At 49.3% G+C, this 26,203-nt stretch overlaps 1 protein-coding gene across 1 annotated transcript in view; it reads left to right on the forward strand.

Moving 5' to 3' along the window:
• Nucleotides 1-13,436: 13,436 nt before the first annotated feature.
• KCNK3 (potassium two pore domain channel subfamily K member 3) overlaps nucleotides 13,437-26,203 on the forward strand; it is a 98,593-nt gene continuing 85,826 nt past the window's right edge. Inside the window, exon 1 of the mRNA XM_081904405.1 lies at nucleotides 13,437-13,943. Coding sequence (XP_081760531.1) covers nucleotides 13,661-13,943 — 283 coding nt within the window. The 5' untranslated portion in view covers nucleotides 13,437-13,660. The remainder of the gene's footprint in view (nucleotides 13,944-26,203) is intronic.

A 26,203-nucleotide genomic window follows, 5' to 3' on the forward strand; every position in this document is an offset into this window, starting at 1 on the left:
GGAATGTTAAAATTGCTAAAATTGTGAACTTGTTAACACAAGTTGGAAAGGCTATAATCGAACAATATATCCTCTCCTGCATCCTTGAACATTCCCACATGTAGGAAGGGACTTTGCTCTTGTGCTTGAATCCTGTCCAGTTGGGGGACAGTCCATTGTGTTCTTACAGCGGCCAGCCAGATGTCTCAGCGGGAAGGCTGCAAACAGGGCCAGAGTACAAGAGCAGCCCTTTCCCCTGACTTGCAACTCAAACAACCTGCATTGGCTGAGCTCTCCCCGACTTCCAGTTGTCTTCTGAGCTGGTTGCAGTTTCCCAAGGCATGCTTATGCGAGTTCATGAAGCACATGACAGTGGTCCGATCTCGATGTGACTAAGGCATGAATCACTTGGTCATTCCTCTCCAGGAAGGGTCATAGCAGGTGAATCAGCCTAAGGCATCCTTGCTACAGATCATCCTTCTGCTGTATTTTAATGGTTGTTTTAAACTACAGTGGTACCTTGGTTCTCAAACTTCATCTGTTCCGGAAGTCCGTTCCAAAACCAAAGTGTTCCAAAACCAAGGCATGCTTTCCTATAGAAAGTAATGCAAAATGGATTAATCCGTTCCAGACTTTAAGAAGTAACCCCTAAATCAGCAATTTAACATGAATTTTACTAACGGGAACATTGATCCATAAAATGAAAGCAATAAACAATGTACTGCAGTCACATCATCAATCAGTCAGTAGCTGAACTGGGTTCCACACAGTCACAAAAACAAAACGAAAAAGAGCCGCAAAAACAAAAACGCAAAATAAATAGCAAAAACAGACAGACATCTGTGTAACATTCAAAGTGTAGGTGTGACACTCAAATCGGAAGCATAACACTCCAAACGGAGCATGTTCGGTTTCCAAAAAAAGTTTGCAAACTGGAACACTTACTTCTGAGTGTGCAGTGTTTGGGTTCCAAGTTGTTTGAGTACCAAGGCATTTGGGAACCAAGGTACTACTGTAGTTTGTCTTTAATTGCTCCCATTACACCAGTGTGGTGTAGTGGTTATAATGTTGGACTAGGAACTGGGAGAGATCAGGGTTCAAATCTCTGCTTGGCCATGAAGCTCATTGGGTATGACTTTGGGCCAGTCACTGCCCCCCACCTGACATACCCCACCCTTCCCTATCAGCACTGTGGGATATTTAAAACACCTCCTGCCAGCCCCAGAGCTTCCATTCCAGTTGTGGATATTTTTGGATACAGTATTTTTGATGTGGAGAGAGCGTTTATAGGTGGGGAGTTGCCTGTATTTGAAAATGGCCATCACATCACCTTTCCGTCTCTCCTCTTCTCCAGGCTAAACATATTCAGCTCCTTCAACTGTTCCTCATCTGGCTTGGTTTCCAGACTTTTGATCCTCTCAAACTGTGGTGCCCACAACTGCAGGTGGAGATCTGGCCAAGGCAGAATGGTAGCTGCTGCAGTGCTAGGATGGAAGATGCCCTTAGGGGGTTTTAAAATTTTATTTTAAGTGACTCTCAATCTAAAATCGGAAAAAATGGCGGCCCAAAGTTCTGAATATAGGGGTAGGTTAACTATGCAAGCAGGGGGCACGGGTGACACTGTGGGTTAAACCACAGATCCTAGAGCTTGCCGATCAGAGGGTCGGTGGTTCGAATCCCCGCGACGGGGTGAGCTCCCGTTGCTCGGTCCCAGCTCCTGCCAACCTAGCAGTTCGAAAGCATGTCAAAGTGCAAGTAGATAAATAGGTACTCCTCTGGCGGGAAGGTAAATGGTGTTTCCGTGTGCTGCTCTGGTTCGCCAGAAGCGGCTTAGTTATGCTGGCCACATGACCTGGAAGCTGTACGCCGGCTCCCTCAGCCAATAAAGCGAGATGAGTGCCACAACCCCAGAGTTGTCCGCGACTGGACCTAACAGTCAGGGGTCCCTTTACCCTTATTAACTATGCAAGGGCTTGGCCCTCTGGCCATTTCTCTCGCACTAGCCCCATTGACATGACTGGGAGCAGCTGTGCGATGGCATAGCTGCTAAGGACCACTGCCGGGAAATGAGAGGCCTTCGTCTGTTTTGGACGGAGATAACGAATCATGAGCGGCAGGCAATGGCAGAGCAACGCTCCTGCTCACTTGTCCGTTGTCCCAATGTCTCAACTCCCCTGGAGAAGAGCCACAGCGAGCTTCAGTGTGATAAATGACTTTTGAGCATTTAAACAAACAGGCGCCAGATGTTCCCTTAATCAAATCTCCATTTTGCTGCTTTTAACTATGTTCCAAATCAAGGTCCGGTTTCGGAGGCAGCAACAGATGCCTTGCATGGCTCAGAGAGCGTGCAAAATCTCCTAGCCTCCCCAGAGTCCCATCTCCTAGGAAATCTTCCTGGGCAAGGTCTTCTTCCCTGTTCATCTTTTCTGAGAAGCTTGCAGAGGAGAACATGCTGGGAGATGCTGTTGTTTTACAGAGGCCAATGGAGAGTTGCCCTCCCTTTGCTGGCTGACTCGGCTTCCCAGTGGGACCAGTCCAGGAAGTTTGGCTCACACTCTGCCCATGACATCAGCACACGATTGGCCACATAAGCACTGGTTCCTGATTGGCTGGGAGCACGCTGACAACTAGATGGTGCCTCAGCAGCAGCAGTCTGGCGAAGTAATGGCTGAAAACAGGCACACAGAAGAGTAATGTTCCCCAGGTTTTTCATAATAATAATAATAATAATAATAATAATAATAATAATAATAATAATTTATTATTTATACCCCACCCATCTGGCTGAGTTTCCCCAGCCACTCTGGGCGGCTCCCAATCCATGTTAAAAACAGTACAGCATTACATATTAAAAACTTCCCTGAACAGGGCTGCCTTAAGATGTCTTCTGAATGTCAGGTAATTTTTTATCTCTTTGACATCTGATGGGAGGGCGTTTCACAGGGCGGGCGCCACTACCGAGAAGGCCCTCTGTCTGGTTCCCTGTAGCCTCACTTCTCGCAATGAGGGAACCGCCAGAAGGCCCTCGGAGCTGGACCTCAGTGTCCGGGCTGAACGATGGGGGTGGAGACGCTCCTTCAGGTATACAGGACCGAGGCCGTTTAGGGCTTTAAAGGTCAGCACCAACACTTTGAATCGTGCTCGGAAACGTACTAGAAGTATTTCAGTGTACTAGAAGTACTAGAAGTATTTCAGTGTCTCTGCAAACACGACTCCTTGGCCCTGGAAAGCCAAAGTGGGGAGGGAACAGAGCTCAGTGGAAGAACAAGCAGAAGGTGGAAGTTCAGCTCTCAGCATCTCCAGCCACGGGACAATGAGAAAATCCTAGGGGAATTAATCTGCACACAATGCAGCCAGTGTCTGGAGTGTCTGGAGGTGGTTGGAGGATGGATGATGGATAACAGGTTGAATCCTGACAAGACAGAAGTACTGTTTTGGGGGGACAGGAGGCGGGCAGGTGTGGAGGACTCCCTGGTCCTGAATGGGGTAACTGTGCCCCTGAAGGACCAGGTGCGCAGCCTGGGAGTCATTCTGGACTCACAGCTGTCCATGGAGGCGCAGGTCAATTCTGTGTCCAGGGCGGCTGTCTACCAGCTCCATCTGGTACACAGGATGAGACCCTCCCTGCCCGCAGACTATCTCGCCAGAGTGGTGCATGCTCTGGTTATCTCCTGCTTGGACTACTGCAATGTGCTCTATGTGGGGCTACCTTTGAAGGTGACCCGGAAACTACAACTAATCCAGAATGCGGCAGCTAGACTGCTGACTGGGAGCAGCCGCCGAGACCATATAACACTGGTATACCTGAAGGAGCGTCTCCACCCCCATCGTTCTGCCCAGACACTGAGGTCCAGCTCCGAGGGCCTTCTGGCGGTTCCCTCGCTGCGAGAAGCCAAGTTACAGGGAACAAGGCAGAGGACCTTCTCGGTGGTGGTGCCCGCCCTGTGGAATGCCCTCCCACCAGATGTCAAAGAGAAGAACAACTACCAGACTTTTAGAAGACATCTAAAGGCAGCCCTGTTTAGGGAAGCTTTTAATGTTTGATGCATTACTGTGTTGGAAGCTGCCCAGAGTGGCTGGGGAAACCCAGCCAGATGGGTGGGTTATAAATAATAAATTATTATTATTATTACCAAAATACAGATCAAGCGAAAGTAGGACAGGGGTGTGAGATGGTTCTCTGAGCACCTGGCCATGGAACTTTCCATGCTGATGGGCTTTGGGAACCAAGAGAACCGTCTCGGTTTTGGTAACTCTGCAGACATCTGATCTGCCTGCAGACAGCAGAGACTTGGCTGCTAGGAGATTTTTAATTAGCGAATAAAACCCCAGCTTCTTTTGACTCTGTTGGGCAGCACAGCTGTGCCTGACTTTATGGTGTTTGCAAAGGGGGGGGGGAGGAGAAAGCATCATCAGCTGTTTGAGAGGCAATTGGCTGGCCTTGTGATTTAACACTAAAGGTTAGGGTTTACTCCTAAAATCAATATTAAGGAGGAAATGGATCAGAATATCAAATATCTAAAGGCCACGTGGAGGATGGAGCAAGCTTGTTTTGTTTCCAGAATGAAGCACCCAAACCAACGAATTCGCATTGCACAAAAGGAGAATCTGACTTAAAACTTAGGGTGTGATGGTCTTTCAGCCCTTGTGGTGGTGGGGAGCGCCTGACCAGTGCTGAAGCAACACTCAAGACTATCTCAACCCTCAAGATTACCTGCAGCAGCATCCCATGCGCTGTCCATGGTCCTGAATCTCCCCTTTATTTTCCTGCATCTTGCTCTTTGTATGTATCTGTGTATCTGAAGAAGTGTGCATGCACACGAAAGCTCATACCAAGAACTAACTTAGTTGGTCTTTAAGGTGCTACTGGAAGGAATTTTTTTTTGTTTTGACTATGGCAGACCAACACGGCTACCTATCTGTAACTTGCTCTTTGGTTCACTTGCTCACTGGACTCACTGGAAGGTTCCCTTACTTCTCTCCTCACGCCAATGGCTATACAGTGGCACCTCGGGTTAAGTACTTAATTCGTTCTGGAGGTCCGTTCTTGACCTGAAACTGTCCTTAACCTGAAGCACCACTTTAGCTAATGGGGCCTCCTGCTGCCGCCGCGCCACTGGAGCACGATTTCGGTTCTCATCCTGAAGCAAAGTTCTTAACCTGATGACTATTTTTGGGTTAGTGGAGTCTGTAACCTGAAGCGTCTGTAACCCGAGGTACCACTGTACTCCATGAGTATAGCCAGTGGTAAGCTAATCTCTATCCTCCACTCAGACAAGCAAGGGTCGTGGTTAGTGTGGGATGTGAAACACAAGAGCAGTCAAGTACAACATTCCTAGAGTGAACATGTTTACACATGGGGAGGAATGTTTGTCCAGCCAGCAGGTCAACTTCCTGTTTCCTTCTGGGCTGGGACAGACTTCCTCTGCATGTGACTAGAGGTGGGTGTGGCCTCACCTGTGCAGGTAATGATGAAAGCACAGGGCAGGGCAGCCATCCCTCTCTCTTTCACCACATGAATCGAAGAAACAACATCTACTGAGTGAAAGATGCCCTCTTGGCTCCCAGCCAAGAGAGGACAAAGGGACTGTCTCCTTATGGGATAGTTTCCAGGTGTATATTTCTTCATTAAGCTTAAGTCTGCCTTCTGGGATCTGATTGTGAACAGAATGTGAGTAAACTCTTTTTATACTTTTGTAAAAGACTGTGTCGTCTCTTGTATTTTATGAGGGAATAAGGGGAAATTACCAGGAGGCTTTAGCAAGCCTGAGCAAATGCAGCCATTGCAAACTTAAAATAAAGGGGAATGTTACTCTGGTGATATTGTGGAATTTTTTAACACAAGTTGGAAAGGCTATAATTGAACAATATATCCTCTCGTGCATCCCTGAACATTCCCACAGTTAGAACTCAAGGATACATTCCAGACAGGTAACATGGGTTGTGAAGCAGGGCCGGCGAGGGGGCGTGGCCTGAAGAGAGTTTGGATAGCCATAGAGAGAGCACTGGAGGGCTACATATGGCCCCTGGGTGTCAAGGAGCCAGCCAGCCAGTAAATCACACAGTTCAACACTGGAGTTAACTCTTTATTAGCAGAACATGATCTTCACAGACTGGACAGAGTTTCAGGCCTCATGAGCACAGCAGCTTGTTGTTACGATATAGAAGCAATGCTGCTGCAAACTGCTAGCTTGAAAAGTAAACATGATGGGAATGTTGGGACTATCCATGGGAAACAGAGGGACAGTCAATTCACAGTGCGAAGCACCGGAATTAGCTCAGAGTGTAATATGAGCTCTTCCGTTTATTCCTGTCCAGGAAGTGCAGGAAGTGTTTGTCACTACACTGCTGGAGTTTGAAGAGAGCAGTCATGTTTTTTGTAATGCTGCAAAGACAGAAATAAAGGCATGTAAATACGTTTCTGTCTATCTCTTTCCCCTGCCGGGGGGGGGGCAAGAAAGAGGGGGTGTGTTCTTCTCACGTTTGAGAAGAATCACCTATCGCGACCTACCCTGGATCTTGCTGGGGAATGCAGCCAGGGAGGTCAACAGGGAAACAAGCTGGCTGCCTGGGATTGTTGCCAGTTTCTCTTGATAAAGGCTTGATTTCCAACACTTGTTGCCTTGTAGGTCTTACTCCACGAAGCCAGTTGCAGAGATTAAAACTCCCTGCCTCCCCACAGCCATCTAGGTCTCCTCCTTCCCAGGGCATCTTCCAAGCAATCAGAGTCTGAGCCTGTGTGCAGCCTGCCTTTGCTCCTCCCATTTCATGCCTCTTCTGGTTCTGGGTGTCACAGGAAGAAGGGAGCCTGGTGCAGCAGGCTTCACCAGCCTGGCTCACCTCTGCCTCTTGGCCTCCCTCTTCCTCTGCTTCAGCTTCTAGTTCTTGACTTCTCTCTGCCACAAACTCTCCCAGCTCACCAAGCCCTGTTTCCCCTTCAGCCTCCGACACTTTTTCTTCCCAGTCTGCTCCCTCTGATCGCTCATCACCATCCCACCATTCCTCTGTTCAACCAGTCTATGACACTGGACCCAAGGTTCCCCTCCCCTGCTTCACCTGCCCCCCCACTGGGGGTGGTGTGGATGTTGGAGAACAGCGTTCACCAAGGGTGTCATGGGCTTTGAAGACACTCGAGCCAGTGTGGTGTAGTGGTTAAGAGCAATAGACTCGTAATCTGGTGAACCGGGTTCGCGTCTCTGCTCTTCCACATGCAGCTGCTGGGTGACCTTGGGCCAGTCACACTTCTTTGAAGTCTCTCAGCCCCACTCACCTCACAGAGGGTTTGTTGTGGGGGAGGAAGGGAAAGGAGAATGTTAGCCGCCTTGAGACTCCTTCGGGTAGTGATAAAGCGGGATATCAAATCCAAACTCTTCTTCTTCTTCAAACTCAGGACGCAAGGGAGAAATGTGCTAAGAGGAAGGCACACTTGGCAAACCCTCACCGTGTTCAACTCCCGCCCAGAAGCCTATGTCCCCACTGTGGAATGACGTGTGGATCCAGAATTGGCCTCCACAGTCACTTATGGACTCATTGTTAAAACCGTGTTTATGGAAGACAATCTTACTCAGCTACGAGGGATCACCAAAGAAGCAGCAGAACCAGAGCACATTCTCTTGCACATTGCAGGAAGTTAGTTGATAGATTTGTTAGAATCATTTGAGTTAAGCAATCCAGTCTGGCTTGTCCAGATTGGGTTGTTCCTGGTAAACCCCCTTTAAAAGGTAAAGGGGCCCCTGACCATTAGGTCCAGTCGTGGCCGACTCTGGGGTTGCGGCACTCATCTCGCTTTACTGGCTGAGGGAGCTGGCGTACAGCTTCTGGGTCATGTGGCCAGCATGGCTAAGCCGCTTCTGGCGAACCAGAGCAGCGCACGGAAACGCCGTTTACCTTCCCACCAGAGTGGTACCTATTTATCTACTTGCACTTTGACATGCTTTCGAACTGCTAGGTTGGCAGGAGCTGGGACCGAGCAACAGGAGCTCACCCCGTCACGGGGATTCAAACCGCCGAGCCCAAGAGGCTCAGTGGTTTAACCCACAGCGCCACCCTAAACCCCCTTTAATTCCCTCTTAAAAACAATACCGACACAACACTCTTTTTCAAAAAGTAATGATTCGGTTTACTTACATTCAGTTCACAGTATGGTCCTTGAGGCCTACAGGCTTGAGCTTGTAGTTGCAGTTTCAGAGAAAAGTGTGGCTTCATCTTCTGTGAGGGATGAGCCCATGTGCTGCTGGCTGAGACCCAGCAGACAGCAAAAGGCATCAAGAAGAGATGGGATCAAGAGACACAAGAGGAAGATGGCTGCGTGACTAGCCCCTTTATAGGGTCTGCCAGGGTCACACCCTGGTCACACACAGGGAGAGGAAGCTCCAGACCAGGTGTGACAGGAAGTCCTCCTGGCTGGGGCAACATTCCCCTGCGTGTCCACTCTGGGCAAACAGGACATGTTGCATTTGACTGTTTCAGTGATGTTACATCCCACAGAACTCACTTGAGCATTTTATTTTAAGGTGTCCAGAGGACACTGTGTTTGCCACCCTCTGTTGGGTGATAGACCCCTGCCTTAGAAAACAAACAAGCAGAAGACCTAGATTCCTGTCCTTGTCTCATGCAGAATTCAAGGAAGCTGAGGAGCAGAGCGCTCAAATGATATTAGGCAACAGAGCCTTGCAAACCTGCCGTATTCCTCCAGTGGCACCTGTGATCAAATTGTGTTGTCTCTCTGTGCATGGAAGCATCCCACAGGAGCCAAGCGCGACCAATTATTTATAAGTACACCAAACCTTTCTTATTCCTCAGAGGACTCTCCTGGAGCCTGACAGGCATCAGTGTGGCGTAATATTGTCTTCCTCGCTTTTGTCCTTGTGTTGGGGGTAGGGGGGAGGCTGGAAGCATCTTTCCAGAGAAGGGGTCTTGCTGTGGGTGGGCTGCAGGCAACTCAGCTCTGGAGGGAGAGGGGAAGGGGAACATGGAGGTGGGCCTTCGCCAACTGGGTGCGCACCAGATGTTTTGGACTATAATTCCCACAAGCACCACCATGTGGCCATAATGATTGGGACTGGTGGGAGTTCTAGTTCAGAACACTAGCTGGCAAGGGGACGCCAATTCAGGCAGCAATGTGTCCTCATTGATTTGTTTGCACACATTTTCACTTTTAAAATCCCTTTGCTGGGAGTTGTGCACCTTCCCCCCCCAAAAAAAAGTAAGGATGGTAATCTGCCACTGTTTTATTCTGACAGGCCTTCCCGCTCTGGCGGGAAGGTAAATGGTGTTTCCGTGCGCTGCCCTGGTTCGCCAGAAGTGGCTTAGTCCTGCTGGCCACATGACCGGGAAGCTGTATGTCGGCTCCCTCGGCCAGTTTATATATATATATATATATATATATATATATATATATATATATATATATATGTTAAAGAAAGTGGCTTTTAACAGTGCTGTACTGTTTTTATTACCTGTATAGATTTGGGTGCTTTTATTTTTTACATGGTTTTAGTTTAATTACTTTTAAAATGATTATCTTTCATATGTTCTTTGTGTCTTGTATTTTTGTTAGTATTGTTTTAATTTGGGTGAGATGCCTTGAATCTTGGCCCGGTGGGAAAAGGCAGGTTATAACTAAATATAAAATGAGGTTTTACTCCAAGTAGACCCATGGAAATCAACAGACACGGCTAAGTTAGATCCATTAATTTCAACAGGTCTACTCTGTGTGAAACTGTCCTAAAGAATCGAAAAGAAGCAAGGGAACCCTGATAGAGTTGGCAGAGGGAGGATAAATATTTGGAATGAAAGGAGAAGGAGTTTGAAAAGTCTGCTGAATCCTTCCATCATCACTATGGGATATCATACTCCCATTTTAGGTAAAGGTAAAGGGACCCCTGACCATTAGGTCCAGTCGCTGGTGACTCTGGGGTTGTGGCGCTCATCTCGCTTTATTGGACGAGGGAGCCGGCGTCCAGCTTCCGGGTCAGGTGGCCAGCAGGACTAAGCCGCTTCTGGCGAACCAGAGCAGCGCACAGAAACGCCGTTTACCTTCCCGCCGGAGTGGTACCTATTTATCTACTTGCATTTGATGTGCTTTTGAACTGCTAGGTTGGCAGGAGCAGGGACCGAGCAACGGGAGCTCACCCCATCACGGGGATTCAAATCACCAACCTTCTGATCGGCAAGTCCTAGGCTCTGTGCCACCCGCGTCCCTTAGCCCCCTTTTAGTGGAATGCTAATTTCAGTCTTTATAGAGAGGTTGTGCAAATGAGGGCAGGAAAATTGTAAAGAGTCTGGTGGCACCTCCAAGACTAACAGATATAGCATGGCTTCTGGAATCCTCTTTTCACCAAACGAAGGAAGTCCTGCTCCCAGCTGTCAGATAGACACTCGCATACAAGCACAGAAGAAAACTTCGTTTGTAAACTGTGGTCCTAAAAGGCCACGAGATATAAAGGGAGCACTTTGCTCGTGACATTTCTAAGCACTTCCCAAACGTGTACAAGAAAAGAGCGGAGTGACCTATTCACAGCGGTAATCGTTTCCGTCTGGGCCCTTTAATCTACCATATTTTTTGCTCTATAAGACGCACCAGACCACAAGACGCACCTAGTTTCTGGAGGAGGAAAACAAGAAAAAAAATATTCTGAATCTCAGAAGCCAGAACAGCAAGAGGGATCGCTGCGCGGTGAAAGCAGCAATCCCTCTTGCTGTTCTGGCTTCTGGGATAGCTGTGCAGCCTGCATTCGCTCCAAAAGATGCACACTCATTTCCCCTTACTTTTTAGGAGGGAAAAAGTGTGTCTTATAGACAAAAAATACGGTAATACCTGTAACAGGAAAGATTATTTCCCTCTCTCGTGGCACTAGAAGCCTTCGTGGGCATCCACCGAAGTGGAATGGTGGAAGATTCAGGACAGGGGAAAGGAAGACTTTTTCCATGCAGTGCAGAGTTAGTCTATGGAACTCACTCCCACAAGATCCAGGGACAGCCACCAACCTGGATGGCTTTAAAAGAGGACTGGGCAAATTCAGGGGATTAATAAATAAGAACATGAGAAGAGCTCTGCTGGATCAGGCCAATGGCTCATCTAGTCCAGCGTCCTGTTCTTGCATTGGCCAGCCAACGCCCCTTCACAAGGCGATCTGGTTTATCTTGTAAAAGACATAGCTGAAGCACAATTGCAAAACAATAACAACAACAACAGAAGGTGAATCTTAAAATACTTGCGGGAAACAAGATCCCTCTCCGCTCCTAGCCACTGGTATTCAGAAGCATTGTTCCCTCTGATTGTGGAGGTCATGATGCCTAGTAGTCACTGAAAGCCCTCTCCATGAATTTGTCCAATCCTCTTCCAAAGCCATCTAGATTGGGGGCCTTCAATGCCTGCTGTGGGAGGAAGTTCTGTAGCTTAACTGTAACACTTTAGCTGTGGTTCCTGAATTGCAAGGGACTGGGCTCGATGGCACTTTGGGGGGGGGGGTCCCTAGCAGCCCCTACAATTCTGTGAGTCTATGACCTCAGAAGGTGGCAGACTCTCCTTCCTTGACTGGCCATCTGTCAGGAATTCTTTATCTAAGATATGGTTACCAGATTTTTTTCGATGAATCCAGGGACACTTTTTTAAATTTTTTAAGCTGAGTAGCAACAGGAAGTCAGTGGTGGGGATGGTGAGGCAAAAGACCCTGGGCCCAAGCGCACAGGCATGTTGTATAAAGGTGTAGAGCCCTTCTTTCGCACCCTGTGAAACATAAATGCGCAGAGTTTTTAAAAAACTGGGCAACGGCCGCCTGCCCGCAACTCCCGAGCCTCCCCCGATCAGTCAAAACAAAGGGGGAAGGGGGCAAGACACATAATATGCGCACAAGACACATCATATGGGGACTTCCCCATCATATGGGGACACATCATATGGGGGGAAATGGCAGGCAGCGAGCAACTCCTGAAGCCAGCCAGAGCCAACTGCACTACCAGGCTGGCTCTGGGCTGGTGAGGCTGCCGCTGCCACTGCCACATTTCATATCATAGAATCATAGAGTTGGAAGAGACCACAAGGGCCATCGAGTCCAACCCCCTGCCAAGTACGAAACACCATCAGAGCACTCCTGACATATGGTTGTCATGCCTCTGCTTAAAGACCTCCAAAGAAAGAGACTCCACCACACTCCTTGGCAGCAAATTCCACTGTCAAACAGCTCTTACTGTCAGGAAGTTCTTCCTAATGTTTAGGTGGAATCTTCTTTCTTGTAGTTTGGATCCATTGCTCCGTGTCCGCTTCTCTGGAGCAGCAGAAAACAACCTTTCTCCCTCCTCTATGTGACATCCTTTTATATACTGTATTTGAACATGGCTATCATATCACCCCTTAACCTCCTCTTCTCCAGGCTAAACATGCCCAGCTCCCTTAGCCGTTCCTCATAAGGCATCGTTTCCAGGCCTTTGACCATTTTGGTTGCCCTCCTCTGGACACGTTCCAGTTTGTCAGTGTCCTTCTTGAACTGCGGTGCCCAGAACTGGACACAGTACTCCAGGTGAGGTCTGACCAGAGCAGAATACAGTGGCACTATTACTTCCCTTGATCTAGATGCTATACTCCTATTGATGCAGCCCAGAATTGCATTGGCTTTTTTAGCTGCCGCGTCACACTTCCCGGGGACAGATTTGGAAATCGGGGGACATTCCAGGGACAGAATTTGTCTGGGGACAGATTTGCAATTCCGGGGACTGTCCCCGGGAACCGGAGACGTCTGGTAACCCTAATCTAAGATCCCTGCATTGCAGGGGGCTGGACTCTTGGGGCCCCTTCATTCATTGGGATTTTAAAACAGAGCTTGGGTGGCCATCTATGGTGGTTCCTTTCGCTGTTATCTCTGCATTGCAGGGGGTTGGACTAGATGACCCTTGGGATTCCCTCCACCTGTACAATTGCATGATTCTGCAACACAGAGGCTTTTAAAACAGAGTTTGTGCGGCCGCCTCTCCAGGATCCTTTCGCTGCACTAGTAGACCCTTGGGATCCCTTCCAACGCTACCACCCCATAATTCTATAATTCCCCGGAGGTTTGTAAACACAGGTGGTCGGACGGCTGTCTCTCAAGGACCCTTTCCCGGAGGTCCCTGCCCCGCGGAGCCTTGGACAGGACCACTCTTCCAACCCTCCCGAGCTAGCAAAGCGCGCGGGGCAAGGAAACAACACCCCTGGGATCCACGCTGGTGCGGGCCCGGGGGTCTTCTCCCTGGGGGGGGGGGGTTCCTCTCTCCTTACCCCTCCCCTCCCCACCGCACCCCTCCCCTCTCCCCTCCAAGGCCTCCCGCCCAGGCGGCGTGGCCCGGGCTCTCCTGGAGGTGGTGCTGAAGGAACAGCTCCGCGGCTCCCTCCCTCCGCCCTCCGGCGCGCTCTCCCTCCCCCCGGGGAGCCTGGGCGGCGGGTGCTGCCCGCCCGCCCGCCCGCCCGCCTTCCCGGAGCAGCCGTCGCCTTGGCCAGCCCAGCTGCCGCGGGAGCCTCAGCAGCGGCGGCGGCAGGAGGCAGGAGGCAGCAGCCCGGCGCCGGAGCAGCAGCCATGAGCCAGGCAACGGCCGCTTCTTGCGTCTCCTCTCCATCCTCGTCTCCATCGGCTGTAGCAGCAGCAGCAGCAGAAGCGCCCTCCGCTCGCGGCTCCCCGGCGTCCGGCAGCCCCAGCCCGGCGGGACCATGAAGCGGCAGAACGTGCGGACGCTGGCGCTGATCATCTGCACCTTCACCTACCTGCTGGTGGGCGCCGCCGTCTTCGACGCGCTGGAGTCCGAGGCGGAGACGGCCGACCGGACGGCGCTGGAGGAGAAGCAGCTGGAACTCAAGAGCAAGTACAACCTGAGCGAGGCCAACTACTGCGAGCTGGAGGGGGTGGTCCTCAAGCTCAAGCCCCACAAGGCCGGCGTCCAGTGGAAGTTCGCCGGATCCTTCTACTTCGCCATCACCGTCATCACCACCATCGGTAAGGCGGCCTCGCCGCGCGCCCGTCGTCGCCGCCGTCTGCGCCCCGGGGCGCCGCCTGAGGTTGCACGAAGCCCCGGAGGGGGTGGGTGGGACTGTCCCCAGAAAGTGTGCGTGCGTGCCTGTCTCCCCCCACCCCGCCGCCGCCACATTCCACCTGTATAGTTTGTCCTCAGTTTCCCCTTTGGGGCCGGACCTGCCTCCCCAAACGCGCCTGCTGCGTTGCAGAACCGCTTTCCCACTTTGGAGAGGGAGACGCCGGTTTGGAGAGGAGTTGGGCAACTTAAGAAGGGGCTTCGGAAACCTTTCGCTGAGCTCTGAGTGGTTTTCTTTGGGGGGGGGGGTTCCCTCCCTTATTACTTTACTCTCCAATAGACACACAAAGCCCCTCTTCCAGCTATATAATCGCTTTCTCTCTCTCCATCATTATCCAAGCTCAGAACTCGGCTCACGCCCCGATCCCCGTCCACTCGTTTTTTCCTCCTTCGCCTTCTTCTGTTGTCCCCCCCCCCCCCCGCCCCGAAAGTAGTCTCCGGGTGGTGTGTGCGCAGGAGATGGCACGTTCTCAGCGGCGCCCGGAAGAAAAATCTCCCTTAAAAAAACAGCAACAGCCTCCCAGACCTAAAGCAAACCTGTTTCTGGAAAAGTGGGGGACTGGTTGTTTTTAGAATGACCCCCCCCCACCTCAGTAGGCTTCTATGGAAAAAGTGGCGCGGAGAGGTCTGGAGGCAGGGAGCGTGAAATGCATGCTAAAGCGCGGAGGAACAATGAAGACAAAGGGTCTTCCCTGGAAAGCAGACCCCTCCTCTCTCGTCTCTCCCCCCTCCCCATTTAAGACCACCAAACCAGATTACTGGTTGGGTTTGGAGGCGCGACTGGGATCTCCGGAATTTCTCGTGGAGGGTCGTTGGTGTGTCTGGGTAGAAGCTGTGGCCGAATGATCTTTTGCTGAGTTGGGGGTGGGGTGGGGGAGGGCGGCGGCTGCCGATTATGGGATGGGGGGCTGCTTAGGGTGCTTAGGAATTTCTCGCATTATTGACCCCACTGTCTTCCGAAGCATGCTTACCAAAGAGTCAATGCTGTTGGGCACAGTGGAAGTTACTTCTGAGTAAACATGCAGTAGGGTGCGTTATTGGGCTGCGGATAGGTATATATAAATGTACTAGGAAGAGTTATCAGGCTTACTTCTGAGTAAAAATGCATAGGCTGGGCCATAAAGATGTCTTTTGCACGGAATGAGGAAGGTAGTAGCTCAGAGGCAGAACAGCTGCTTTGCTTGTAGAAGGTTCAGTCCGCGGTGGCATCTCCAGGCAGAAGCGAGAGAAATCCTTGGCTGAAACCCTGGGCAGCTGCTGCCAGCCCGTGTCGACAATATTGTGTGGGATGAACCAGTGGTCTCTCCGACTGTCATAAGGCAGCGGCCGAGGTTCTTACCAGATGCATTCACTGTGCAATCCCACGCCTGGTCCCTCAGAAGCAAGCCCAGCTGCATTCCGCGGGGTCTACTCTCGAGTAGGCGCGCCGGATCGCGGCCTGCAAGAGTTAGGAAGCACTTTTCGGACCCCTCCCCCTTGCCATCTGTGCGTGACCGCTTCCTAATCCCTGTAGGGAGAGAGAGCCGACGCTGCGAGTGATGCAGGCGATTTATTAATCTGTCGTAAAAGGCGTGAGCTGATTTTATCTACCTGCCCTCAAGAGGGGTGTTTTTTGGGGGTGGGTGCGTGGGCTTAGCAAGAGGAAGGTTGCCCCCCCCCCCAACTACCCTCCTGTGCAGGAAGCGACCGAGGTTCAGGAAGCTTGTTTTTCTTCATGCTTCTCTCGAGTAAAACAAAAAAGGATCTCTTTTGCTCCTCCGCTGTTCCCAGAAGAAGGAGGTGAGCTCGTGGATTCAGGGCTCGTGGGTTGTTTATGGGGAACACCCAGCCTGTCATTTTGCCAGTTTCCAAACATGTGAATCAAAACGCACAGGAAGCCAAGGCGTGGGGGGGGGGAGGTCTCGCCGTGTCTGCAATGCGCAGGATTCCTTCGAGTGGGCAGCGTTGAAAATAGAAGGGGGGGTTCCCTTGCCCAGAGAAGTCCTATAGGGGATCTTCTTTGCCACCCTCGTTTCCACTAAGCTTCGGAAGATCCTCTGCGCCAGGCAAGAGCCTCAGATTCTTTAAGAGCATCTTTCAGCTCAGTCTGCAGTCGTGAGCACACTAACGAAGGAGTAAACGCCATAGAGCCCAGTGGGACTCACTTCGCATAATCGTGGGATCCTGACCTGCCAAGCTTTCAATAATAATCCAAATGCGTAGCAATGTTTTTCCCCTTACCCGTTTTGCGTGCTTGGCGTTCCAGGGCTTGTTCCCATTTTACAGATGGAGAGTTGAGGTGGGCAGAAGGGAACCCGTGTCAGAAGGCAGAGAAATTAAATCCCAGGCCTTTTTGGCCCCAAAGCTCTAGCGTCCTTGAAGTTTACTTGTTGTTTCCTCATCGTACTCAAAGTGCCCCCCCCCAATGGGCTAAGTCATGTGATCTGAGGTGGGTGGGCAAGAAACCCCTGGATTATCCCAAAGTTCATTTGCACAATATTAGATATTCTATGGGGGAAATGAGAAAAGGACCCTTCTGTAGGCAGAAATGTATTAATTGCACCTCAATATTTTCTCTTGCCTCCATACAATAAAGTGAGAAAGGTCAGCTGTATTGCAAAGTCTAAATCTTTAGCTGTGCATGTTGTAGTTCATCTTCAGTTCTGCGCACTTTTACTTAGGAGTAAGTCACATTGAACTTTGGAGTGAAGACAGAATCATATTGCCTGTTGAGTAAACTGGACAGGCTTTCGCTTTGACCCTTCCGACATTTCTCTTCTTAATGGGGACAGAAGGCTTTCCTTTGACGCTTTTTAAAAGGAGAAATTATGTGCCTCTGTTTACGGCGTATTAAGCCAGCTACAAATAGAGCATTTTTAAGGACAAACGAATGCAATTGGGCGCAGTTTGACGCGCAGAGGAAGAGATCAGTTTAAGCTCCTAACTCTTGCTTGCAATCAGATTAATTCCTGATTTATGCCGCTGCTCTGGAATTCTGGCCAAAGACCCCCAGAGGCCAGACAGCCTTGAAGCCTGTTGCAACGCTTCCAAATTGTTTCTCAAATCCCGAGCTCTTAAAAGCGCTTCCCTGCAGAGTCTGCTTGAAATATGGCGCACACCCTCTCTTCCTGGTTTCGATTTTTTTGGTGCTTTCCCTCTGTGCTGGATTATTTCACATTTTAAAAAATCTTTCTACGGCTTTTCCTTCTTGTTCCTGTTCAGAACACCCTTTTGAGAGAGGACACTGACTGCTGTTGCTGGTTGGCAATACTTATGCCCAAAAAGAGTATTAATAAAACAAAGAAATAAATGCAATTGAATCTGTAGCAGCAGCACAACCGAAATCGGTTGCTCAGTGCAGGTGTCCCAGAAAAGGACAGCTTTTTATCTTCTCCGAAATATTTATTCTTTATTAAATTTCTATACCACCCTTCATCCAAAGATCACAGTGTAGTTTATAACATAATAACGGAAAAATATATAGCATAATAACAAACAAAAGCAATAAACCCCAGTTCCAAAGGACGTAGATTGTTAGAGGCCTGGGAGAAGAGGGATGTTTTTGCCTGGCACCTAAAGATATGTAATGAAAGGACCAGTTGAGCTTCCCTGGGGACAGCACTCCATAAACTCGTTAGCCAAATATCTGAAGATGGAGCAAGCTTGTTTTCTGCTGCTCCAGAGGGTTAGGACTCAAACCAATGACTTCAAACTGCAAGAAAGGAATCATAGAATCATAGAATCATAGAATCATAGAATCATAGAATTGGAAGAGACCACAAGGGCCATCGAGTCCAACCCCCTGCCAAGCAGGAAACACCATCAGAGCACTCCTGACATATGGTTGTCAAGCCTCTGCTTCAAGACCTCCAAAGAAAGAGACTCCACCACACTCCTTGGCAGCAAATTCCACTGTCGAACAGCTCTTACTGTCAGGAAGTTCTTCCTAATGTTTAGGTGGAATCTTCTTTCTTGTAGTTTGGATCCATTGCTCCGTGTCCGCTTCTCTGGAGCAGCAGAAAACAACCTTTCTCCCTCCTCTATGTGACATCCTTTTATATATTTGAACATGGCTATCATATCACCCCTCAACCTCCTCTTCTCCAGGCTAAACATGCCCAGCTCCCTTAGCCGTTCCTCATAAGGCATCGTTTCCAGGAGACTTCAACTAAGTCAGGAAGAACTTTCTGATGGTCAGAGTTGTTCGACAGGGGACTTTTCAGAAGGTGGTGGACTCTCTTTCCTTTGAGGTTTCTAAGCAGATGGCCCTCTATCATGGATGCTTTAGCTGAGATTCCTGCATTGCAGGGGGTTGGACAAGATGCCCTTTGGAGGTCCCTTCCAACTCCACAATCCTATAATTCTAAGTCACAAGAACAGAAAGAGTCCCTAAACCAGGGGTCAGAAAACTTTTGCAGCAGAGGGCCGGTCCACTGTCCCTCAGACCTTGTGGGGGGGGCCAGACTATATTTTTTTGGGGGGGGAAATGAACGAATTCCTATGCCCCACAAATAACCCAGAGATGCATTTTAAATAAAAGGGCACATTCTACTCATGTAAAAACGTGCTGATTCCTGGACCGTCCATGGGCCAGATTGAGAAGGCGATTGGGCCGGATCCAGCCCCTGGGCCTTAGTTTGCCTACCCATGCCCTAAACCCTCTGACAATGGCCTTTTCACATCCCAGGGCACTGGGGGGGGGCTGGACCTGTTGCTTGCTACAGAATGTAAACAGCAGCTGGACTCCGTTAGCAGTGGCGTAGCGTGGGGGGTGCAGGGGGGGCCGGCCGCACCGGGCTCAACATCTGGGGGGCCGCGCTCGCACTCGCAGCTCTCTGCCCCTACTAAAATCCACGGGTTAGGGGGCGCAAATTACTTGCCTTGCCCCGGGTGCTGACAACCCACGCTATGCCACTGTCCGTTAGGGAAAAGGCCTCTCTGACTTTTGTAGTTTCCTGACTCTGGCAAGAAAGAACCAGGGCACTTGTTGCAAAAGAGGCTGCGCAGGATCCCTTGAGATGGCTGAGGAAGTTTTTAATGTTTAATGTTTTATCGTGTTTTTAATATACTGTTAAGGGACGCGGGTGGCGCTGTGGGTTAAACCACAGAGCCTAGGACTTGCTGATCAGAAGGTCGGCGGTTCAAATCCCCGAGACGGGGTGAGCTCCTGTTGCTCAGTCACTGCTCCTGCCAACCTAGCAGTTCGAAAGCATGTCAAAGTGCATGTAGATAAATAGGCACCACTCTGGTGGGAAGGTAAACGGTGTTTCCGTGCGCTGCTCTGGTTCGCCAGAAGCGGCTTAGTTCTGCTGGCCATATGACCCGGAAGCTGTACGCCGGCTCCCTTGGCCAATAAAGCGAGATGAGCGCCACAACCCCAGAGTCGGCCACGACTGGACCTGATGGTCAGGGGTCCCTTTACCTAATATACTGTTGGGAGCCATCTAGGGTGACTGGGGAAACCCAGCCAGATGGGCGGGGTATACATTATTATTATTATTATTATTATTATTATTATTATTATTATTATTATTATTAGGCTGCACTAGTTGCCAAGTCCAGCTCCATGGAAAGCAGAGGCCAATTCCAGAGGTTACAAGGGATTGGATCGGTTGGAAAACTCAGCCCAAGACTCAATTCCTATTGCAGTTTTGGCGCACAATGGCTGTGGGAAAATTGCAACCTTTGCTAAGATCCCAGTGGCTTTAGTGATGGCAAATGTGCCAGTACCAGGTCGACTCTCTTTGTTGGAGGTTTTCAAACCAAGGTCGGGTGGCCATCTGTTAGGGATGCTTTAGCTGTGATTCCTGAACTGCAGGGGATGGGACTAGATGACCTTTGGGGTGACCCTTCTGTGACCAAGAGGTCAAGTTTCCCCCCACTGCATGGTTGTGCTGGAATTATAGCCTAAATTGCCTTTGAGTGACATTGTCTTGTTCAACCTTGATTATTATCATTTAGTCTTGATAGTTGCATTATTTATTTATTTATTTATTTATTTATTTATAAGAATAGTTGTATACTGCTGCAACATAAAAATAAACCGAAGTAGTTTACAGAAATGAAAACATAAAAGCCACACAATGGCATCCATATAAAAGTTAAAAATAGACCTCAAACAACAGTTGTGGACCAATGTGGTCAGAGGCCTGGCAGAATACAAAAGTTTTCAGCAGGCTTTTAAAAGTCGACACAGAAGGCGTCTGGTGAATTTCCAGTGGCAGAGAGTTCCAGAGGACAGGGCCAATGGCACCAAAGGCTTAGCTTTGAGCCCCAGCAACTTGGGGGATGACCAGTGATGCTCTTGCAGATGACCTCAATGACTGAGTGGGGATAGGAGAATTCAGGTGGTCCCTGAAGTACCCTGGACCTAAGTTGTCCCAGGGCTTTGTGAATTAATACAAGAAACTTGAACCGTAATGTATTTTGTTTGCACGTTACGCAAAATTCTCCAAGCAGCTCACATCACTTTTCAATACATAAATATAATTAGAGGAATTAATTCAAACACCCGTACACATGAAACAGCCTGTAATGGTCACAGGAAGCACATTGGCAGCAAATTTAAGTAGTCTGTTGCTGTGACAGGATTTGAATCCAGGACTTTGAGCTTCTAATCCTACTGTCTGTCTACTGGATCGATATTTTCTGTCTTCTTCCATGGTTTCCTTCCTCTGTGTGTGTGTGATATCAACGGGTCAAATCTCATAGAAACCCATGAGAAAATAATAGTAGAAAAAGGAATGAAGTTTTATTAAGTGCCGGTTTGATGTAATGGTTAGAGAGCGTGTTGGAGTAAGACATGGGAGAGACCAGGGTTCAAATTCCCACTCAGCTGTGAAGCTCGCCGGCTGACCTTGAACCATCCACTGTCTCTCTGCCTTGCCTACCTCACAGAGTTGTTGTTGTGGGGGGGTGAAAGGGGGAGGTGAAAAACTGTGCTCAGGGTGGAAGGGTGGGGTGGAGATATAACAAACAGATTAAGTTTGAAGCCAGCTCCCACTTCCAAACGAATTGCTCTAATAACTCCAGAGGATGCCTCTCATATCAGTGGAACAATGTGATATTTGAGAGATACAGCTCGCAAACTCTTCTGCCAAGTTTGGCTCCATTCCTTCATCTTGTCGCCTTAAAGACCTTTCTACTGTATTTTTCGCTCTATAAGACGCACCAGACCACAAGACGCACCTAGTTTTTGGAGAAGGAAAACAAGAAAAAAAATATTCTGAATCCCGGAAGCCAGAACAGCAAGAGGGATCGCTGCACAGTGAAAGCAGCAATCCCTCTTGCAGTTCTGGCTTCTGGGATAGCTGCGCAGCCTGCATTCGCTCCATAAGACGCACACACATTTCCCCTTACTTTTTAGGAGGGAAAAAGTGAGTCTTATAGAGCAAAAAATACGGTAGTTTTTAGATTGTTTATGGGAGTTAACAATATCGTCTTGAGTTTAATTCAAGTGTGTGTATATTTACCCAGACTGTAAATTCCCTTGCGTTTAGTTTATAGACTGTTGGGAACTAAATCTAAATCGTCATCTGCAATATCCCAGTGCAGAGAAGGACAACCGAAATGTTCAAGAGGGCTGGAGTGAAGTCCCCTAAGAAAAAAGCGTACCCTGTTTGGGGCTTTTCTATTTTAGTTTAGACCAGTTTCTGGAGGAGAGATCATTCTTGTGCTTCAATTCTACTTGTGGGTTTCCCATAATGGGCATTGGGTTGGCCACTGTGAGAACAGGAGGCCGGACTAGGTGGGCCACTGGCCTGATCCAGCACGTTCTTCTTATGGAGCCTCCAGGTCCAGAGGCACTCTATTTAATATTTAATGTATTTTTACTCTTTGGTTGGAAGCCGGCCGGAGTGGCTGGGGAAACCCAGCCAGATGGGCGGGGTATAAATCCTACAGCCTGGATCCTGAGGTCCAGCTCCGAGACTCTTCTGGCGGTTCCCTCCCTGTGAGAAGTGAGGTTACAGGGAACCAGGCAGAGGGCTTTCATGGTGGTGGCGCCTGCCCTGTGGAACGCCCTCCCATCAGATGTCAAGGTAATAAAGAACTATCTGACTTTTAGAAGACACCTGAAGGCAGCCCTGTTTAGGGAAGTTTTTAATGTTTGATGTTTTGTTGTTTAGTCATTTAGTCGTGTCCGCCTCTTCGTGACCCCCTGGACCAGAGTACGCCAGGCACTCTTGTCTTCCACTGCCTCCCAGTTTGGTCAAACTCATGCTGGTAGCTTGAAGAACACTGTCCCACCATCTCATCCTCTGTCATCCCCTTCTCCTTGCGCCCTCCATCTTTCCCAACATCAGGGTATTTTCCAGGGAGTTTTCTCTTCTCATGAGGTGGCCAATGTATTGGAGCCTCAGCTTCACGATCTGTCCTTCCAGTGAGCACTCAGGGCTGGTTTCCTTCAGAATGGAGAGGTTTGATCTTCTTGCAGTCCATGGGACTCTCCAGAGTCTCCTCCAGCACCAGAATTCAAAAGCATCCATTCTTCAGCGATCAGCCTTCTTTGTGGTCCAGCTCTCACTTCCATTTGATGTTTGATGTTTCATCGTGTTTTTAATATTCTGTTGGGAGCCGCCCAGAGTGGCTGAGGAAACCCAGCCTGATGGGCAAGGTAGTAATCATCATCATCATCATCATCCGCCCATCTCTTAGGACAGACAGCATTATGAAGGTGACCCCCATGGGGAGTTTCCCATCAGCCACCTTGTCTTGCTGAGACTGCCCCATAACAAGCCTTCTACACTGGACGCTCAGGTTGTGAATGTGATCCGTGTGCGATGCACATTTGCAACCTGCAGCATTAGCCACCCGTTTCTGTGCGTCTGTACATGCACGGGTTGCGATTCGGCGTGCATGCACAAAGTGCAATTAACGCTTCTGTGCATGTGCGACCGCCGAAACCCGGAAGTAACCCGTTGTCGTACTTCCGGGTTTTGGTGGTCCATAACCCCAAAAAACGCAACCTGAAGCGGCTGTAGCCCAAGGTATGACTGTTGTTGTTGTTTAGTCGTTTAGTTGTGTCTGCCTCTTTGTGACCCCCTGGGCCAGAGCATGCCAGGCACTGCTGTCTTCCACAGCCTCCCGCAGTTTGGTCAAACTCATGCTGGCAGCTCCGAGAACACCGTCCCACCATCTCGTCCTCTGTCGTCCCCTTCTCCTTGTGCCCTCCATTTCCCCCAACATCAGGGTCTTTTCCAGGGAGTCTTCTCTTCTCATGAGTCTGTTATTCCTCTTTGGAGATGCTAAAAATCAGGCAGTATCGAGCTGGGTGGACCAGTGGCCCGGTTGATGCGAGACGTAAGTGGGTGATTCTTCGGTGGGCAAGCTTCACCCAGAGAACAGATCAGGCTGTTGCTGGCCTGCCCATACCCATGACACGCTTTGGAGCACCGCAAGAGATCACAGCCTTGATTGTTGTTGTTGTTTTTTAGTCATTTAGTCGTGTCCAGTTTAGTCGTGTCCAGTTAGTCATTTAGTCGCCCTCCCGCAGTTTGGTCAAACTCATGTTTGTAGCTTTGAGAACACTGTCTCACCATCTCATCCTCCATCGTCCCCTTCTCCTTGCGCCCTCCATCTTTCCCAACATCAGGGTCTTTTCCAGGGAGTCTTCTCTTCTCATGAGGTGGCCCAAGTCTTGGAGCCTCAGCTTCAGGATCTGTCCTTCCAGTCAGCACTCAGGGCTGATTTCCTTCAGAATGGAGAGGTCTGATCTTCTTGCAGTCCATGGGGCTCTCAAGAGTCTCCTCCAGCACCATAATTCAAAAGCATCCATTCTTCGGCGATCAGCCTTCTTGATGGTCCAACTCTCACTTCCATACATCACTACTGGGAAAACCAGAGCTTTAACTGTACTTATACAGGTATGACAGTACTTGCCAGCAATTGGAAAGATAGGAATGGGTTGCGTGAATTCCTGTGTGGATGTGACGGGAAAGGTGGCAGCTCATTCAAAGTGCAGGTCTGGTCTGGGGCACATCCAGGTAGGGCTGGGGAGTAAGCAGAATGGGGGAAACCCTCGGAGAGCCTCTGCCAGCCAGTGCGTGCAATACTGCGCTCAATGCAGAGCCGGGTGCAAAAGCATCTTTCTTCGCTTGGGGCTGCTTCGAGTCCCTTTGGCCGGTGCTCCCCAAGCTTTGCATGCAAATTGTTCAAGTTGGTTAATCCAGGGAAGCTGAGGGAGGCTGGATTTGGAACCAAATGTGAAGAGAGAGAGATTAGGTGGAATTAGGATGGGGGGAGGGGAGGGAAAGGTCAAGCAACAAGGCAGCCGCTTCGGGGAGGGGAGGCTGGAGAGTCAAGTCCAGAGCTTAGTTTTTACAAGGGAGAACCTGAGGTGATTCCGTCCAGGGGCTGATTCATGGTCCACAAGGACAAAAGGGCCGTGAGGGCTGGGAGAATCTGTCAGTTTCGGTTGATCTCAGTTTCTCATTTTTTTTCGCTCTAAAGTTCAGTTCTCCATACGAGTTTACAAATTCTTCTTCTTCTTTTTAGAAGTCCTCGTGAAAATTCTTCAGCACCTTACGGAGAATTTCTCCTAATATGCATTTCCCCCCCAATTTTTTTATTAAGTTTTCCACAATTATAACATAGAAAAGAAAACAACACACAAAAGCAAACACATTACATTGCTAAAACAAGAAAAACAACAAAAAAAATTAAACACATATTTCTTGTAAAACCCAATTTATCTTTCTTTTTTGGATTTAGTATATTAAGAAAAGAAAAGAAGATAGTTAATCGACGGCATTAATTTTAGTAGAAAAATTATATTGGAGAGCTGTTATAAGGTGATACAATGAAATTCAGATAGGAGGGATCCAAGGAAGTCAGTTAACAATGAAATATGCATACAGCTTCCTGGTCATGTGGCCAGCATGGCTAAGCCACTTCTGGCAAGCCAGAGCAGCACATGGAAAAGCCGTTTACCTTCCCGCCAGAGCGGTACCTATTAATCTACTTGCACTTTGATGTGCTTTTGAACTGCTAGGTTGGCAGGAGCAGGGACTGAGCGACGGGATCTCACCCCTTTGTGGGGATTCAAACTGCCGACCTTCTGATTGGCAAGTCCTTGGCTCTGTGGCTTAACCCACAGTGCCACCCGCGTCCCTGCAAATGGCCTTAGAGACCTATTAGGTCCATAAATGACCATATAGTATATATTCAGCACAAAAAACAGTGAAATTTGTTGTTGGCAAAGGACAGCTGGACATAGAAAGGGCCCCGTTCCCTTCAGTGGCTTAGGGCCTCATCCAACCTAAAGTCAGCCCTGTGGGAAACCCGCAAGCAGCATTTGTGCGCAAGAGTGCTCTATCCTTGTGTGCTTTCCAGCAACTGGCATCCGACTGCAGTGTGATTCTCAGACTGTAGAGTGGTTGGAGAATTAGGGGAAAGGCCTCCTCGCCCTCTGGTTTATTTCCTCTGTGATGCTCCCACGCCACGGTGGCTCTGAAAGCACCCAGGCCGCTGCGGCGCATGAAACGCCACCCTCCTCCCAACCGCACAGAATGTACGCTATCTCCGGAATCCCTGCTCCGGCCTTGACTCGGCGGCCGGCTCTTGGCTCCACTCATGAGGCTGTGCTTATCTCCCCAACCATTTCCTGATCTAATTCTCCAACCCTCGAGGAAATCTCCATTTGAAGATGCGCTTCGAACAACACCTCTGTGTCGGCTCCTTTGAGGAACACGGCCGGCCACCCGGCATTGCAACGCAGCCTGCCAATGAAGCGCATTGATCACAGGTGTGCTTCCCACACTGAATCTGGATTGGATGAGAGTAGTTTCTGTTCACGGTGTGCTCTCAAAGATCTGGCATCGTAGCCATATTTCTAGACCTCATGGTCTTGAGATCCCTTTATGGAGCATTTTGAAGTTTTCGTATCGTAGTCAGTATGATGATGATAATAATTTATTTATACCCTGCCCATCTAGCTGGGTTTCCCCAGCCACTCTGGGTGGCTCCCAACAGAATATTAAAAACATGATAAAACCAGGCAGAGGGCCTTCTTGGTGGTGGTGCCTGCCCTGTGGAATGCCCTCCCATCAGATGTCAAGGAAACAAACAGCTATATGACTTTTAGGAGACATCTGAAGGCAGCCCTCTTTAAGGAAGTTTTTAATGTCTGATATTTTATTGTATTTTTCATATTTTGTTGGAAGCCGCCCAGAATGGCTGGGGAAACACA

Source organism: Podarcis melisellensis (genome assembly GCF_964234715.1).
Source record: "Podarcis melisellensis genome assembly, chromosome: 3".
NCBI lineage: Eukaryota > Metazoa > Chordata > Lepidosauria > Squamata > Lacertidae > Podarcis > Podarcis melisellensis.